Source organism: Lynx rufus, unplaced genomic scaffold (assembly GCF_022079265.1).
Source record: "Lynx rufus isolate CCGP_SWC_20201006 ecotype Redwood Valley unplaced genomic scaffold, mLynRuf1.p SCAF_1, whole genome shotgun sequence".
NCBI lineage: Eukaryota > Metazoa > Chordata > Mammalia > Carnivora > Felidae > Lynx > Lynx rufus.
This window is the reverse complement of record NW_025814823.1, coordinates 232,677,836-232,696,795: the sequence shown is the minus strand read 5'-3', so window position 1 is coordinate 232,696,795 and position 18,960 is coordinate 232,677,836. Positions and strand designations below refer to the sequence as shown.

Sequence of the window (18,960 nt, the reverse complement as noted above, 5' to 3'; positions counted from 1 at the left end):
CTTATTATTTTGTGGGTGGGGAGCTGGGCGTAAGCAACTAAAATTATTTGGAAAACATGTTTAAAAACAACACGTCTTAAAATACAAGAACGAATGCTCCTGTGTTTAGTAAAGCAAAACAATTAGTTGTTCTTACGCCATTTTAAGTGGCTTGGCGTTTTTAAATTGTTTTCAACAGTACACTTTCCATTTTAATTGGGCTTCACATAAACTAATACAAAAATGCAAATTTTGTTCATTGAGTTCTGGTCATTGAGAAATGTCAGCGGAACAGGAGAAGGCCAGGCTACACACTTGAAGTTTGGCTGCAAGGTCAGATGCAAAGTGGCCAGGCACCTTCAGGTGGATTAGTGTCCTGGGGCTGCTGAGATAGAATACCACATTCTGGATGGCTTAAGGTACAGAAACGTATTGACTTGCAGTCCTGAAGGCTAGAAGTCTGTACTCCCTGAGATTCTGGGCAAAATCCTTCCTTGTCTCTTCCCAGCTTCTGGTGGTGGCTGTCCATCATTGGTGCTCCTTGGCTTGTGGCTGTCCATTCCGGTCTCTGTCTGTGTGGTCACATCATTCTCCCTATGTGGGTCTTTCTCTTCCTCTTATAGGGATACCAGGCATATCTGATAAAGGGTCCACCTGACTCCTATGGGGCTTAATCTTAACTACTTGCACCTGCAAAGACCCTATCTCCCAGTAAGCTCACAGTCTGAGATAATGGTGGGTTGGGTGGGTTGGGACTTCACCACGTCTTTTGGGAGGACACAATTTAACCCATAACACCGGGTGGTTGGGATTTTCCTACACGGCTATTATTCCCTGCAATTATTTTATCATTACTGATTTCTGAATTTTAATAATGGTTGGCAGCAACCAACCATTACATATTCATTACATACAATACCAACCAATAATACAACAATGGTTGTATTACAACCAACCATTACATATACGTTACATACAATAAATACATATTCTATATTCTATTCTATATTGAAAATATATTTGAAAGAGAAGAAAGGGAGGTAGGATACAGCCACTCACTGGCTATATTTTCTCCACGGTACTCATGGAAAAGTCACAGGAAGCATGAGTGCTGGGGTCCCATCTGCATTGAGGCGTCTCCTTTCTCCTCCCTGGGGTTATTATCTGACCCCCAACGTCTGGTGGCCCTCAGAATGTCACCCATTCAGTGACCCTTTCTCCTGCACAGTGGGCCTTCTCAGTGAGATGATTCCCATCAGTAGCTGCAAACTTTCTAAAGTCAGATTCATGGAGTCTAATCTCTACCGAAAAGACTCAAGATGGCACTTTCTAACACACGAAAGTCCTTGGGAGTGGAATTCTAGTCTCTACCTCCTACTTCCTAAAAACCATTAAACACAATGGATCCCACTTGTTTCCCTTACAAATGACTTGTTAACGCTGAAACCTGGCCTCCCTCCTTCCTTCTTTGTGCTGTACTTTTCCCCCAACCGACATTTAACCTAACCGTTTTGTGGTTTGTACCTCTCTCTGAAATACGAGCTTCTTCATGGCTGGGAGTCTGCTGTGTTTACAGCTGAACCCTCTCCAGGGAATCAGGGCCCCACATTTCCAGTTCTCCCTTCTTAGAAAAGGTTGTCAGCAATCACTCCCCTGCCCACAGCAAACAAATCAGGAGTTACTAGTGATCTTATCCATTTCCTCATCCTTACATACTTCCAGAACATATACTAAATCTGTTAATTTTTCTCCACAAAAATCCCCAAGAACAGTGTTTGTCAAATGTTTTTTCCTTTATCTCTCTGACAAGGAGACTCTTCACAGTTTTGGTTTTTTTTTTTTTCTGTACTTGTCCTCCAGCACAGGAAATTTTAATACTAAAGACTATATATACACTATATGTATTATATACAATATATATATATAGACTATATATACACTATATATATAGACTATATATACACTATATGTATATATATGCTATTGTATATATATATTATATAAATATAAAATTAATATAAATATAAAATTAATATAAATATAAAATTAATATAAATATAAAATTAATATAAATATACATATATAAATATAAAATAAATATATATAAATATAACATAATATATATAAATATAAATATATATATTTATTAATTTGACATATATATACATCAAATATATATTATATATATTATATTAATATACAATATATTATATGTTAATATACAATATATTATATATAATTACAGATTAATTATATATAATATATTATATGTTAATATACAATATATTATATATAATATATTGTATATTATATATACAATTATATATTGTATATTAACATATAATATATTATATATAATTAATCTGTAATTAATTATATATAATATATAAAAAATATAAATATAAAATAAAATATAAATATAAAATAAAACATAAATATATAGTTATATATATATATATATGTTTTTGCTTATGCAGTGCGTGTATATCTGTGCTTTGTGGATAAAGGTAAGATATTTTTGTCATTCAGGAATCAACGTCTGCCTCCTTAGGGGCAATATTGCCCCGGTTACGAGTGCATGCCTCAGTCTACCCCACCGCTGCCAGTCTGTTAGCCACTCCCGCCACACCCATCTCCTCCTGGACGTGGATTTTGAATTAAGTAGCCTTGAGCACAGACTAGTCTTCAGTACACAACTGCAGTGAAATGACATGTCCCTATAACGATTGCTTTCGCATAACTGGCAAATCTTGCAGCAAAATTATACTGATGCTCTAGACCCAAATTCTCCCATTTCTATCCTCGGGGCTACCCTCCAATTCATTCTCCAGGAATTATGGACAGTGATAGTTGGAAATACTGATTGCTTCATGTTACTTCCTTTCTTTACAAAACGTTCAGTGTTAGGGGTGCCTGAATGGCTCAGTCGGTTAAGCGTCCGACTTCGGCTCAGGTCATGATCTCACGGTTCGTGAGTTCGAGCTCCGCGTCGGGCTCTGTGCTGACAGCTCGGAGCCTGGAGCCTGCTTCGGATTCTGTGTCTCCCTCTCTCTCTGCCCCTCCCCTGCTCATACTCTGTCTGCCTCTCTCTCTCTCTCTCTCTCTCTCAAAAAATAAACATTAAAAAAATTAAACAACAAAAACAAAATGTTCAGTTTTATTATTCTCGAGTGATTATAGGTTGAAATCTGAGTAGCTCAACATGGTCTATAGAGCATATCTCTTCTTCTATGTCTGCCTATGTTTGTAGCCATGCAGCTCTACGGGGTTGAGTGAAGTCTCCCTGACTCTGATTGCCTAGAAAACAGAGCGTGAAGCAGGCTTAAGAGCTAATGCATGATTAGGGGGACAACCCCAGGGCTGTTTCTGTGAAGGAAGAAAAGAAGAGTATATTGTACACCAGGAACTAATATTAAAAGAAAAAAAAAGGAAGCAGGAAGGAATGGGAAGGAATGCCATGTGAGGTGTCACCCTGGGGCCGCTCCCTTACGTCAAGCTACAAAGAGACATGTGCTTGGCTACTTGCCTCGGACAGCCCACTGGAGGGGAAAAGAGAAGCGAAATTCATCAGCTCGTTTCTTCCCATGCCCCGCAACTCACTGGGTGAAGCTCACCTCACAGGGAGTTGAGCTCCCTGCCTTTCTGAGGGCATCTCCCCGTCCCTTTTGCACCTGCGTGAGAAGCGGGACCCCATGCGAGTGGCACGATGTCTCATCCAGGTCCGGAGGTGGCAGGGGGCGCCTGGCCACCAGCCAGTAGGCATCAGTTGGAAGAATCCCACGGTCCTGCCGGGAATCCATCAGCCATGGTGGTGGCTGAGACAGCGAATGGCTGAAGGCCCAGGATAAAGTAAGGCAAGAGAAGCTGAGCACACGCTCCGAGGGATGTCCAATTCACGGGCCTTCTCTCAGCTGTCCCAGCATGCTGTGCTCCACCAACTCTCACAGCCCTTGCTTACCCTTACCGTCAGGTCCTATAGGGCATCTTCATTTCTCTTTATCCGAAGTTAAAATGGATTCTCATCCCAACACCCATCCTTTCCCCATGACTTCTTTCCTGAGGTTTCTGTTCTGATGTTTCTTCCTTTGGCTGGAAATCAAGGTTTTCTGTTTTTAAGGTAGGAATCACGGACGCTGGATACCGTGAATCCTCCTTTACTTTTGAAGGAAAGATTATCCTAGAATAAAACCCTCGAGTCACATTTAATTTTCCTCCAGTTATTGTACACATTGCTGTGCTTGCAATCTGGTCTTAAGACTTCCACTGCTTTGTTTTATTTTCCATTATTTCTCAAGGCTGCTCTATCAACTGTTTGGTGGAATCTAAGCAGGAACGGGTCTTGTCTGGGGCTTGTGAAAGAGACCCCTGGCACTCTACTTCGTGAGGTTTTCTCGTTTGCAAAAGTGTCTGCCTATTCTCTATTTCTGGTTGAGCGTGATAGTCGCGATTCACATTTTCTTTTTCTCAGAATATTTTGGACCATGTTTCACAGATTTACGCAGCTGGAACGCATTCTGGGACCGCCTAACTTTTTTTTCTTCTTTTCCATTTGCAGTTATTTTTTCTCCTCAATAATTCTTTCTTTATCTTTGGAATTTAAAAATTAACCTGGTTCTATCCAGTGCTCATTTATTCTGAATCAATATTGCTCAAACTTGTTGTGCTTTGAAATTTTCAGACCCAATCTTCCTTTTTTTTTTTTCTTTGGAGAAATCGTTCCTTGTAACTTTGCCGGCCCCTTGTCTAGACCGCCAAGTTCTATTACAGATGATTTCTGACTTTTTTTTTTTTTTGCCTGATAATGTTAATCGCTCTGTACTAGCTGGCTGCATCTTAAACATTTTCTGTCAAAGCAAGTACCAGATGTTCTCAGACGAGTTAGCAAATCATAACAGTAGCTACTGAAAGGAACAGTGAACGTATCCGTTAGGCTCATGTTGGGTAACAGATTTTATATCTGCATCACAAACAATTAGAAACCAGTCACAGTGATGTCAGTGCCTAACCACTGACAGAGGTGAGATACATCTGTTATAGAGAGATTCTAGGTCAAAATTATTATTTCATCCAGAACTGCACGGCTTGAATATGGTCCAGAAATGGACGGCGTTAAGTTCACCTGGGAGCCTGTTAGAAATCCCAGCTTTCTGCATAATGTAGAAACTTGTGGAATCCCTATGTTGTATACCTGAAACTAATGTAATATTGTGTGTTAACTGTACTTGAATAAAATATAATAAAAATAAAATTTTAAAAGTGAAATAAAATTTGTAACTTGATGTTAGTTCTCTTACCGGTCCAAATAATCCCAGCTCACTATACTAAATCAGAATCAAGGTCTTACCCATTCTCAAGTGGAACACACGCTGATTTAAAATAGTACTCTAGGGGCACCTGGGTGGCTCAGTCGGTTAAGCAGCCAACTCTTGCTTTCGGCTCAGGTCATGATTTCACGGTTCATGGGCTCAAGCTCCACGTGAGGATTGTCTCTCTCTCTCTCTCTCTCTCTCTGCCCCCCCACCCCCAAAGTAAATAAACAACAACAAAAATACAGTTCTCTAGAAATAACAAGGGTCTGAATTAAGGGGATAAGTTTTGGAAAGGTACAACGGATGGTTCCCAGAGGTGGCAGAGGGTTTGAAACTCCAGGATGTGCTGCCTGAACAAGAACGAGAGAGAATATACAGGAACAGAAGCAGATCTGGGCAATAAAGATACACATTCAACTATAGACACACTGGAACTGAGACAAAGTCAAAATACAAGGAATATACTTTGTCCTGGAAGGGATGGTAGAACCCCTGACACTGAATGGTATTTGCAGGGAGGCAGCACAGACCAGAACCACCGTGACAATGGGCAGGGCCTGAGTCGCAGCCACCCATGAGGGGCAAGCAGGAAAGATGGAATCCAGCAAAGGAATGTCACGCAGGCGGAAGTGCCAGAAACGACGGCAGTCGCGGATCAAGTAAGGAGGAGAGCCGCGGAACACATGAGTGGTCAACAGGGCTCTGATTTTATCTTTGCAGAGAGAAAGTGAGCAGCTGTGTGCACGCGAGACTCAGTCACGTAGCAAGTCCGGGCGTACAACTTCTAAAGGAGTTGCCATATGCCAACTTGCCTCTTGCTCCGAGAAGCCCTTCAAAGAGGTAACTTATAAAACAGCAGCACAGTCATGGCCCAGATAATGCGCCTAGCCCTGCCTGGCTGGATCTTCAACAAGACAGAGACGCGAGCTGTAGCTAAGAGACCAGGGCTTGTCTGGAAAAGGCCGGTGGACTCAGGGGGGTGGCGGGCGGCAGGGATGAGACATTCAAGCTGCGAGAAGTACCAGGAACCACCGTATGGCCAAGGTCTATTTCGCGTCGATTTTTAGATAATGCTGACAAATAAAATAAACCAACTTTCAAGTGGCCATTGGCGGGTTGTCTCCAATGCCTGTTAATTCAGGTAAAATCAAGGAGGGGCAGGGGGAGGAAATACACTTAGCACCAGACCTGGGTTCCCAAACGCAAGATATCAAATTGACTTGAGTAGCAAGTTAGGAAGCACTCTGCTTCATGTTCGCTAGTTGTCAATGCTACCCTCCTCCTCTACCAGGTGAGCATTTATGAATTCCCGGGTAAAGATCCAGAAGGTGCTGCAATGGACCTAGAAGGGCCCCAGCCACGTGTGCTCAGTATTAGCTTTACTATCAAAAAGGAGGAATGTTCCTGGTTTGCCTTGATGGGACTCTACTGGGAAGACATAAATAAAAGACCACATCAACATCAGCCTTTAGAATTTTAAGCCAAAATCTCTAATCTTTATCATCCCTACCTGTCAGGAACTGCTCGGCTCTTAGCAGGTTTAGTAAAAACAGACTGGCATTTTGGAATATTTTGTCTAATATTCCACTTTTACATTTCAATTCCTTGGGAAAACAAAAGAAACCTGTATGTTGGATCATTAAAAATAATACCATTTAAAACTAAATTTCATTCTAAATTAAAACGTACAAAAGAAGGGATTAGTCAGTGCTGTAAGAGATGCATGAAAAGATCCAGAACTTGGCTGAGACATGAAATTTGTAATCGGTATTAGTCCTACGGTTAGAATTATCAAGCTAGTCTAAACAAACTTAAATACCATCGATGCATCTAGCCACCACTGGAACTCTCCGAGCACATGGTTTGAGGACTGCTCATGTTAGGACCCCACGTAGCCCTGGTTATTTCTCTGTTGGAGGGGACCCTCACCCCCTGGAAATTCCTCTTCTTTTGAGTTTAACAAAACCCGGACTAGTGAGACGTGGAGGCTGCAGGAGAGTTCTGTGGTGTGGCTTCTTCCCCCGGAACCTCAGCCTGTGGTTCCCGTTAGTGACATCTTGATGGATGCCATGACTGAATTTGTAAATTATAGGTTAAAATCTGAATCAGGTGTGTAGAACAACAACAAAAAAAGGAACCTCTGTAAGACACATGCGCTGAATGGCACATGGTGCATTGTTAACGAGCGTCAGATTTGCAAATCTGGAGAGGAGACAACCTGGGGTAGCTAGCAACTGAGTCCGGAGCTAATCCCCTAGCTGCCTTGTGGGAGGGGGTGGGAGGGGGTTCAGGGGAGAGCAGGAGCCCAATCAGGAGGTCATTCAAAACAGATAGGGGCAAGCAAGTTTCTAGAAAGATATACTCTTTAAAAAGCCATGGATGTTGACCATAATTTCATCTTAAATTCACAATTTACCCAAATTGATCTGTTGTGATTGGATTTAGATTCTGCGCAAGCTTATTGTCTGCAATAAAGATCTTCAAGGAGCACCTGGGTGGCTCAATCAGTCCAGTGTCCGACCCTTGATTTCGGCTCAGGTCCACGCCCCACATCGGGCTCTGTGTGCTGATAGGGCTGAGCCTGCCTGGGATTCTCTCTCTCTCTCTCTCTCTCTCTCTCTGTCTCTCTCTCTGCGCCTCCTCCACTCACACTCTTCCATCTCTCTCTCAAAATAAATAAGTAAACTTACAAAAATTTAAAAAAGATCCTCAAGTATTTTATTCCTGTGGGCAAGTTTTAAAACGTGGTAGAAAAAGTTGCTCATTGCTAATGACTGAATGTGTGCGTCCTCCCAAAATTCATACTGAAGCCCTGATCTTCAAAGCAATGATATTTCGAGGCAGGGCTTTTGGGAGGTCATTAGGCCTTGAGGGTGGAGCCTCCATAAATGGGATTAGCGCTCTTTTAAAGAGACACAACAGAGATGATCTGTTTCCAGTGTGTGAGGACACAGCAAGGAGATGGTCATCTACGGTGACTGAATGAGGACGAGGACTCTCACCAGAAAACAAATTGGCTAGCACCTTGATCTTGAACTTCCAGCCTCCAGAAGGGTGAGAAATAGATTTGTAGATTAAGCCCTCCACCCCCACCCCATCTATGGTATTTTGTCACAGCAGCCTGAACTAAGACACCAGACACAATTAAAGGACAACGAGAGTGCCATCAGAAGCCCTCAGAAGCTCACTACAAGTCATTATAAACACAAGGAAGCAAATCCCACCTTGTTAGGGACTTGGTTGTGGAAAGGTCAGAATGCTCAGGCTGAGGCCCCTGCTCTGTACCGACCAGCCTCATCTCCCTTCACCACCTCCACCCCCAGGTACGGATGAGGGACTCAACAGCCGCCTGGAGTTCCAAGATGACTCTATTCTCCATGGCAGAGTCAACCAGAATACTTATGAAAAAAAACTAGGGAAACTTCTGGAAAGGTCCAGTTCACTCATTCCTCAACTTGCTACCCATCCAGCCCTCTGTGGGGAATTAAGGATAAAAATGGCAGAAACCAAGACCTGATTTCTTCTTATGCTCTAACAAGCAAGACACACACTGCAATGGTAATTCTGTCTTCTCTTAAAAAACACCACAAACTTGAACTCCCAATCCCTTAGGATACCATATCAATCCTCTCTCTTCCAAGCCTTATTCATCATGGATGTTCCATCTAACTTCCTTCCTGCTCCTGACCATAGAGGCACTCATGGCCTCCTTTGTCAATCCCACAGTGACATCCCTGTCCTTACCTGGCAACACAGGGGCACTGCCCCCAGCTGACCACTCCTGTACCTTCGCTGTTTCCCTCGTCCTGAAAGGCCAGGTCTTTCTCCTTAGTCAGCTATCAGCTTAAATGTCACCTCCTGGGAGAGACCAACCCTCAACAGCCAAGGATGGGAGCCCCCCGCCTCTTGCTAGCCCGTGGCTCTATTCATATTCACAGCATAAGCCAATCACTCTCTCGGTCCTTCCCCTCAGTGGCTGGCTGATGTTATGCTGTCCCCAGGAGAGCAGGATGTTGCCAGTCTGTTCACCATCTGACTCATCAGTGCTCATACGAACCACAAAATAGTAAAAATTCAATAAATGTTGGTGACTTCCTGAATAAAATCAACCAGTAGTGGGTATGAGATATTATAAACAACAAAAACAATAGAAACTGTGCTCTGTGAGAAAGGGGTCATTGGACAGGGCACTGGACAGAGGATGTAAGGATGGGGGCGGGCTCCGTGGTGAGGGGACTCTGCACGGGAGGACCTGAAGGCAAGGAAAAGCTGAACAGGTGTGCAGACTGAGACACGGTCACTGAGGCTGGTCTCAAGCACCCTTTCTGTGCCAGACGCCTGCCTCCAGTACCCAGTTACCTTGGAAACTAGACATGTCTAGCTGTCATCTATAATTTGAGAAATAGTGTTGCCGGTTTCTCTTCAAAGTATTTTGTTGTTTATGCCTCCAAACGTATTCTTCAAAATTCTTCTATCTACATCCTACACCAGGAATATCTTGCGAGCACTGTTTGAATCCATTGAAAATCATTATGACAATCCCAGGATAATATTGCACCCAACAATGCCCTCCAATTGCATTGTCTTGAACTATACAAATGAAAATGGTCTTGCCAAGAAAAGCCTTATTTTATGAGCACTTAAGAAATGACAGTTAAGAAACCAGGCACTGTCTTCCCAACTAAAATTAGGGCCAATGTAATGTAAAAAGAGTGAAATTAAGTTCCCTACGAGAAACACAGAGGATGACGAAGACAAGGTTGGTTCGTGGGTTTTGCTGGGTGACAAAGAAGACCGACTTGCGGCTGGACATAGAAATCTCATGCTTAGGAAACTCTTCAGGGGAGGCGCCAACTCCTACCTGTGGCCAGATAGATGATGTGGACGAGCATGTCCCTGCCCTGCACCACGTCGACGGCCACGTGGGAAAAGCGGCTGTTGTCCTCCATGAAAGAGGGCACCGAGGTCACAGGCTGGACCACCTCGTGCATCAGGATGAACTTCTGAGCATCCTGCAGATTCCTTTCGGTCAGGTTCATGTACAGGCCCTGGTCCACCGTGCCACACTGCAAGGGAAAACAGGCCGTTAGGGGGACCGGCCACCTGGACACGCACAGCTGATCCTGGCCACCCCGGCAGGAGGGGGACTCGGAAGGTGAAGATCGTCGGTGTGCAAACATGTGTGCTTCTCTGCTCTCTCCAAGGTCCCCCCTCCCTCGGGTCCCTCCCATTCTAGATTTGAACCCATCACATCTGGGGAGTCTCTCGACTCCATTACAGAAATATATGATCAGATGTTAAAAATTAATCCGGTAGAAATCAGTGCTGACTTTAATCTGAACGCATAGGAATGAAAACTCCCCATCACGTGTTGAAGTTACATAGAAGCTGTCTGGCCAAGTGCACACTACTATATCTGCCTGTAAATCAGGTGCCAAAATTGAAAATGCAGCGGTCGAGAACATCATATAGATCTATTACTATCCCTACTGGAACGGTGGGTCTATAAGCAAGATATGGATTCCACGGAGATAGAATTAGGCCATTTCAATCTGTCAATTAAGTAATATTATTCCAGTAAATTTCACACGGGTACAAGGTACTGGTGGCTTTATTGCCTTGTGCTCATTCTCTAAGCCAGAGGGAGGGAGGAAGGGAGAAGTGGAAAGAGGAGGGTAAAGGAAGAAACCGGGAAGAAGAAGGGAAGGAAAGAGATGTTGAGACAGAGGAGCCACCATGAACATGAATCTGGCATATAAAAGGGGGGAAAAATCAGGCCCGGCAATGCTGAGAAGGGAATCCAGAGCTGGGCTGTGGAGAGACGGGCAGGTACCGCGCAGGATGGTTTTGGGCAAGGATAAGGCAGACAGCGGGGTGGGAAAGGGAGAAAAGCTTTCCTGGGGCAGAGCACACAATCAGAGAATCCCCACCGATCTTTCTCAACTCCTTCCGAAGCTTGAATCCTGGGGCCAACAAAGACTAACCCCCAGCAGAACTTCCCATAAGCAAGTTTGATGGAAACAGATTTCCCTGTCCATACCATCTGAGACTGCCGTTGATAACACGTCATTTCTAACACTTGGTTTTATCACAGGTTACAGGGGGAAAAGCGTAAGATGGAAACTGCTTTTTTAAAAATAGATGAGGGGCGCCTGGGTGGCTCAGTCGGTTAAGTGTCCGACTTCAGCTCGGGTCATGATCTCCTGGCCCGTGGGTTCGCACCCCGCGTCGGGCTCTGGGCTGATAGCTCAGCGCCTGGAGCCTGCTTCCAATTCTGTGTCTCCCTCTCTCTGCTCCTCCCCCACCCATGCTCTGTCTTAAGAAAGAAAAAGAAAAAATAAAATAAAAATAGGTGATAGATTTTTGTAGCACTTGATAAAAATGTCCTACATGCTGTAAAATGATAAGCCGGTTGTAAAATTAGAGAGTGTCAGAGAGAAATGGATCCCGAGTCTTGTCCAATGTGCAATGTCCTGCAATGTCCCATTTCCTTGCAGGGACAGCCCCTATGCCAGGCGATGGGTCCACAGGTGACGGGATCACGGCCAGGTGAAGGGCTCCGTGCTGCTGCCCCAGGAGCCGTGCGGTCTCAAGTAAGACACTGCTTCTCAGCTTCTGTCTCTACCTATAAAGTAGCTAGAAAAACACTCGCTCTATTCACTTCCCAGGGCAGTTGTGAGGCCAGCTGAGATCATCAGTGGAAGGCATTTGTAAATTAATTGAAAGTGCCTGTAGATGCCAAGGAACAAAACAGTGTGCCTGGCACAGAGAGGCCATTCAACCAATGGCAAATCTGTCTTGTAGCAGGACAGCAATTCTATGGTGCACTGGGCTTCAGTGGCCAGAGGGAAACGCATGAATAAGTAAAGGAAGGAATCAATGGGTGAATACACAGGCAGCTGCTCATGGGACAGGGGGCTGTGCTAGGAGATTTCGCATCGTCATCATATTTAACAGTAGCACTTAAGGGACAGGGACGTTGCCTGTTAACAAATGTGTTACAAAATGAAAGTAGCCTCCCAGACTCCGTCTGAGGTCTACCCAGGTGAGCTCTGGCTCTGAGAGTGACTTTGTGTTTGCCAGATTGCTCTTCCTGAAACCGATGACAGTGCTTAAGCATAGGTGGCACTTAGTTACCTACTTGTTGGGTGAAGTTTAACACACAGGTTTTGTGTCTTAGGCACAGTGTGTGGTTTTTGTTGTTGTTGTTGTTGTTGTTTTTTAATGCATCACAGAAATCAGGAGTCATAACACAAAACTGAGGACCTTGTGCTGCCCTCGAGGAATCTGGGGGTCTGCGAGAGCCTGGGGGCCTCCTTGGACTAGAGCTGGGTAGTAGGACCACTGACCTCCCCTTATCATTTTTTTTTTTACCCTGGACCCCATATCTTAAGTCATCAACCTGAACTGCCATTGTGATATCGTGACTCATAAGAAATACATATTTGGTTTTTGTCCTCTTTCTGACACACAGCTCCTAAAACCATGGGAATTTTTTAAGTGTCAACAGCAGTAAAGGTGCCTTTTGTCATGTTAACGAGGCACCCCTGGGCCAGTTGGCTAGAGACCCAATCACATAATTAGAAGATAGGGAACTTTCAGCCCACCACTGATCTCCAGGGAGGGGAGAGGGGATGGAGACGGAGTTCAATCACCAATAACCAATGATTCAATCAATCTTGCCTATGTAAGGAAGCCTCCATAAAACCTCAAAAGGGACAGGGTTCAGATGGTTTCTGGGTTGGTGAACATGTGGAGATTTAGGGCTCAGAGAGGGCACGGAGTAGCTCTGTGCCTTTCCCCAGACCTGGCCTGGTGTATCGCCTCCAGAGTTAGGTCGTTTCATAACAAACCAGTAATCTAGTCAATAAAATGTTTCTCTGAGTTCTGTGAGCCCCACTAGCAAAGTAATTGAACCCAGGGCAGCGATAATTGGAACTTTCCATTGGTAACCAGAGGTTCCGAAGCACAGGTGAGGAACTGGACTTCAGATCAGCACCTGAAGTGGCAAGAGGTGGGGCAGAAGGCTTGTAGAGATGACCCTTGTACCTGTGAGATCCGATGCTCTCTCCTGGTAAATAGTGTCCGAATTGAGTTGAATGGTAGGACACCCAGACAGTGCTGGGAAATTACTTCACGGTACGGGAAAAACCACCACACATCGGAACTGGGTAACAATATCGTTGGCCAGGAACTAATTTTGAACTCTCTCTACGACGTCTTGGTTTATTTTTCCAGCTTATAATAAATATCTCACCCAAGGATTCTTTCTCATATTTTGAAAGCTATTTAGATTTACAGTATATATTTATTGGGTCGTAAGTAACCCATCTAGCTCTCTAATGCGCTGCAAATTCTCTAGCTGTGCCTCACACACCGGGTTCCCGCAGGGGTCTCTGTGACACCTTGGGGACTCCGTGCAAGAGGGTAACAAGACAAATGTCACGGTCCTCAAGTGGGTTACAAACCACAATGGTTGTCTTGCTACCACTTCTGAAAGTAATACAGTCATTCGACTAATTTTTTTAATGCTATAATACTTGCATTTTTGTTTGTTGCAGAGACAATAGATCCCATCCTCTTTCTGGTTTGCTGGAGTTTTGTGCAGCTCCACAATCACCCGGCCTCGTGCTCAGAGTGCCCGATCTGATTGGCTCTCTCCTTCCCATCTTACTGCAAACGTGCGCTGTGTATCACAGGGTCCCGACGACCTGGTCAACCCCTTCATTTGGCCCAAGAATGACCTCCTCATCTGTCTGACCACTTAAAGGTCTGTTTTCCATTTTGGCTCCATCATTTCTGATTGGTGGTTGTCAAAAACGCACAGAAAATCGCGGAGTCTGTCCACTGGGTCTGGATGGTGTTTCCTGTTACCGACCAATGCTGTTTTCCTAGTGAGGTTCAGGGCCAAGATGACTTGGACCGCAGGCTCTAACGGGGTAGGCTTCCATAGAACTACTTACGGTGGTTTCTAGATTGCAACTATAAAAACGTTATCTTTTGCTGTTTTGTTATTGTTCTCAATTGAGGTTTCTGTATTACATCTTGCAAAATGAGGCACTGTCCTTCCCGACCCATTCTTCTTCCTGAACCTGAATCACATTTCTGTTCCTCCAACTAACTTGTTAGTTCTTATTATAAATGCTGCATAAAATTCCAAATGTCACTAGGCAAACAAGAATGGAAAAAATTGAACCACTTCTCACTGTTGGTTACTGCAAACATAACGACTAGTGGAAGGATCCTGAATTCAAAATGTATTCCCACCCTATGCCAGCTACATGGTCTCATGAATATCAGTAAGGATGCCAATGCTATCATGGTTATCAAATACGATAAACCAAAAGAAAACCAAAGGTACATTTTTGTACCAGAAAATATACAAGGAATTGTCATCATCTAAAATTTGAGTTCCCCTGGGGCGCCTGGGTGGCTCAGTCGGTTGAGCGTCTGACTTCGGCTCAGGTCACGATCTCGCGGTTGATGAGTTCGAGCCCCGCGTCGGGCTCTGTGCTGACAGCTCGGAGCCTGGAGTCTGTTTCGGATTCTGTGTCTCCCTCTCTCTCTGACCCTCCCCCATTCATGCTCTGTCTCTCTCTGTCTCAAAAATAAATAAACATTAAAAAAAATTTAAATTTTAGTTCCCTGTAAATCTTAAATTCTACCCTAACAAGTTAAGCCCAGCTAAGCAAGCTTCCTGCCTGAAATGCATGTCACATTTGTGCAAGCTTCATTTGTTATATGGCATGAACCTACTCCCATCTCATAAACGTGAGTAAGCCTCTCTGTGTGACACTGGCATTATAAAACCAGAGGCCCGTGGCCTTAGGAAATGAGAGATTTTGCTGTGTGCTACAAATATGTTCAGACAAAAGGGCTAAAAGTTATCCACTGCCTGGAGGTGGTATGGCATCAGGGGTTTATTAAGTCACTGTTCATTATGAAGACTTTTGCAATAGAAACATCAAGGCATTAAGAGTACACTGTAAATAAAGGGAGCATCTTTGTTAATTGTTTTTCACCTTCAGGACTTTACAAAGCACCTTCTTAAGAGCAATGATATATTCCACCTTCAGGATTTTACGGAGGGCCTTCTTAAACAGTTACGCTGTACCCCATCATCTGAGGACAGGGAGAAATTCGGATGGGGACTCAACAAAGGGGCAAAGCATCAATGTTCAGTTAATAATGACATAAACTGTCTATGCCATAAGGAGCCGTGGTCACTTCAGGTTTGGTTCCCACTAAGCTGTTAGCCGCTTGACCTGTGATATGAATCTCTTTGTACTGAACCAGTACTGAATTTTCTGAGTAGCGGGGCTAGGGTAATACATATAAATTGGTTACTCGGTTTCCTGACTTCTAAAGCGTGGATGACGATGCCTACCTTACAGAGCTGGGGAGAGGAGACAGCAGGGCAGGTATATAAAGCATTGACACAATGTGGGACCCCAGAAGGCACCCAGTGAATGGTCCCTAAGAGTCACCTTCTCCAACTACATTCTACAGTCAGCAAGGCACATTAATCAATATTACCAAAGTTTATTCCTAAAATATTCCTGTGCCTTCGTATCCCACTTTCCTCATCTTATTGATGAGAACGAGAGACAGAAGATGCTAACAGAATGCCCCAGTAAAGCAGCAAAATGGGAAAGAGGTTGTAAAAACCACCCATCTGTCCCCAATCCCATGCTCTTAAATTACCAAAAATTTAATTAAAAAAAATTCTTTCAAAACAGTTACAACTGAACGGTCCCTGCCAAAGTCCAAGGAAGGTATAAAATAATTGAACCCTTTCTGTACTCCTAGTTTTCTCGAAAGCAAAAAGTTTTAGGTGTTGGGATGATCAACCAACCAGAACGTGGACGCCCGGGTACAGAACCCAGTTCTAACTCGGGTTAGTTACGGTAACTAGTGGTCTTTTAGCCAGAAGAGGGTGGGGCTTTGCATCTGAGGACTGGCGTTGAGATCTCAGCTCAGCGACTCATCAGCCAGTGTCCTTGGCCGGACACTGGCTCGGCCCCCTCTCTGTCTGTGGGAGAATTTGTCATTGATCCCAACACCGTTGCCAGCGGGCAACATGACGAGCACAGAGTCTTGAACGTGGCGGTACTAAAAATTACACACACGATGACGACAATGATCGTATGAGCATCCGTGTCAGAAGGGGGGCCCTCGAGGGAAGCCTGCTGCTGCGGTCTGAATGAATGTTTGTGTCTCCCCCAAATGCATATGTTGAACCCCAACCCTCAAGGTGGCTGTCTTTGGAGATGGGGCCTGGAAGGGAGTAATTAAGGTTCAGTGGGTTCACAAGGGTGGGGCCTTGATCCCACAGGATTAGGGTCTCTCCCCAGTCACTGAGGAAAGGCTACGTGAGACACAGTCAGAAGGTGGCCATTTTTAAGAGAGGAAGCGATTGACCAGAAACTGAATCAGCCAGAACCTTGATCTTGGACTTCCAGCCTCCAGAACTGTGACGAAACATACGTCTGTCATTCACACCGCCCAGTCGGTGGGATTTTGTGATGGCCGCCTGAGCAGACTAATACACCTGCTGACGGACCAGACATGAGGAAATCACATTTCTTTTGGTCCCAGCTTCTTCCGAACATCGGAAGATGAGAGAAAATGACGTGGAGCCCCTTATAGCTCCAACATCCTGCAATTTTGTGATTCGTGAGCTAATGGCCACCACCTGCTCTGCTTCCCCCAGCTGCACCATCACGTCCCACTCACCCCGACAGGAAATCTCCCCACGTTCACCAATTAGTGCTCTAATTCTGTTTGTGCGTCTCCACTGCTCTGTGCCCTGGGCTCCATTCACTACGGCGTCATTCATTAGGGATCAGAGCTTCTGGGGACACAGGGTCCGCCATCATTAGCACTAATTGAAGCTTGGCTTCCCAGCCTGCTGCTTTATTCTGGCCTTTTTCAGCTCAGCCTCGGCGTCCCAGCTGACAAAAGGCCCCTTTTCGGCCCGGGGCACCTCAGCGGACAAAAGGCCTCGGCCATATTCCGTGAGCCAGGCTGAGCGTGGGCACGTCCGTGAGGGTCAGGGGAGACACCAGCTGCGTTGTGCATGTACCCAGCTTTACACTGTCCCAGGCTGTCTACACAAGAGGAATGAGTGCCTTCCCCACCCCCCTGAAATTACCTGGAAGTTGGGGTTGGGGTTGGGATACGGCAGCCAGGCGGAGCGCGAGTTCTCCTGGTACTTGAAGGGCCCGTTGAAGGCCTGGGAGACGGCACTCAGGTTGAAGACACACACGGCCGAGGCAGCGATGCTGTTCCTGGGGGGAGGGGGAGGGGGAGGGAAGAGAGAGGAAGGGGGGCAGGTCAGAGTCCTGCGGGGACCCCTAGCGCAGGCACCTTCCGGAGAATCTCAGGATCACAGTGTCCTAAGTCCCCCCCCCCCCCCCACAGGGATGAAGCTAAAGCAGTGACTGATGTCACTCTGTGGTCTCCTTGTGGGAGAACAAACACTTGGGTGCAGAGACAAGACTATTTAGCGGTTATGACACTTCTAATCCTGCCGGATGGGATTAATTCACTCAGCCGCAACAAGAGGACAGAGGGTTGTGAAGAGCCGTATGCCAGGCCTTTTAAAAACAGGAGGAAAAAGACATTCTCCTCCGGGGGCTGGAGCCTCTCAACGGTCCGGGTGGCTCTTGTCCCAACTGTTCATCTGGTTCTTTCAGACGGCGGTGGGCAAACTGTGGCTGCTGCTTCTTTTTGTTAGATCCCCAGAGAGCGGTGTCTGTTTGCAAGCCTTTCAAAAATAATCAACCGAAAGCATTTTGCAAAAAGTCCCTGTCAGAGACCCTTCATTTATGTACATTTTTTTTTAATTCGAAAAGCATTTTAAGTCCGAAGGGTCAGAGAGAAAAATTTGACATGGCGCTGACATAGGAAATCTCGAAACCTTAAATCAGAGTTCAGGCTCTGCCGAGACAGCTGTAAATGAGAGGCTCTCAGGAGTCTGGCGCCCTTTTGCTAACTGTGGAAACAGCAAAATACGGTCTGGTTAAAGAAATCTGCTTTTTTCGAGCACGGCTCGGGTTTTTGCTGTCTGTGAGCCACCATTTTTGGACACCCGGGAACACGATGGTAAAACCTTCAGCGACTCCACGCGGTAGTAAGTAGGCCATTTCCCCCCATCATCATTTTCTTTCGGTTTGGAGCAAGTCTTGTCAAGAATGTGGTCATCTGTCCAGAAGGTAAGATCAAGGCTGAGACATGAGAAGGAAGAGAGGTGGCACGTATGGTGGAACTAGAAATGGATGGATCCGAAAGTTCTTCCCAAGACCTGGTGAGAGTAAGTGTTCGAGACAGAAAGGAAAGATCTAGCGATTCTATCTCTAATATAGATAGATAAATGATAGATAGATAGATAGATAAGTAGACAGACACATAGATGATAGATAGATAGATAGATAGATAGATAGATAGATAGTAGATGATAGATAGATGATAGATAGATAGATAGATAAATGGATAGATAGATAGTAGATGATAGATAGATGATAGATAGATAGATAAATGGATAGATAGATAGATAGATAGATAGATAGATAGATAAATGGATAGATAGATGGTAGATAGTATATGATAGATGATAGATAGATAGATAGATAGATAGATAGATAGATAGATAGATGATAGATAGTAGATG

The 18,960-nt window shown here is 44.8% G+C and overlaps 1 protein-coding gene across 1 annotated transcript in view; it reads right to left on the bottom strand.

Annotated features, from left to right (window-relative positions):
* The window catches only part of SEMA5A (semaphorin 5A), a 305,585-nt gene that overhangs the window by 123,050 nt on the left and 163,575 nt on the right, over window positions 1-18,960 (bottom strand). The window contains exons 8-9 of the mRNA XM_047074421.1: window positions 17,443-17,578; window positions 10,150-10,354 (exon numbers count right to left, since the gene is read on the bottom strand). Coding sequence (XP_046930377.1) covers window positions 10,150-10,354; window positions 17,443-17,578 — 341 coding nt within the window. The remainder of the gene's footprint in view (window positions 1-10,149; window positions 10,355-17,442; window positions 17,579-18,960) is intronic.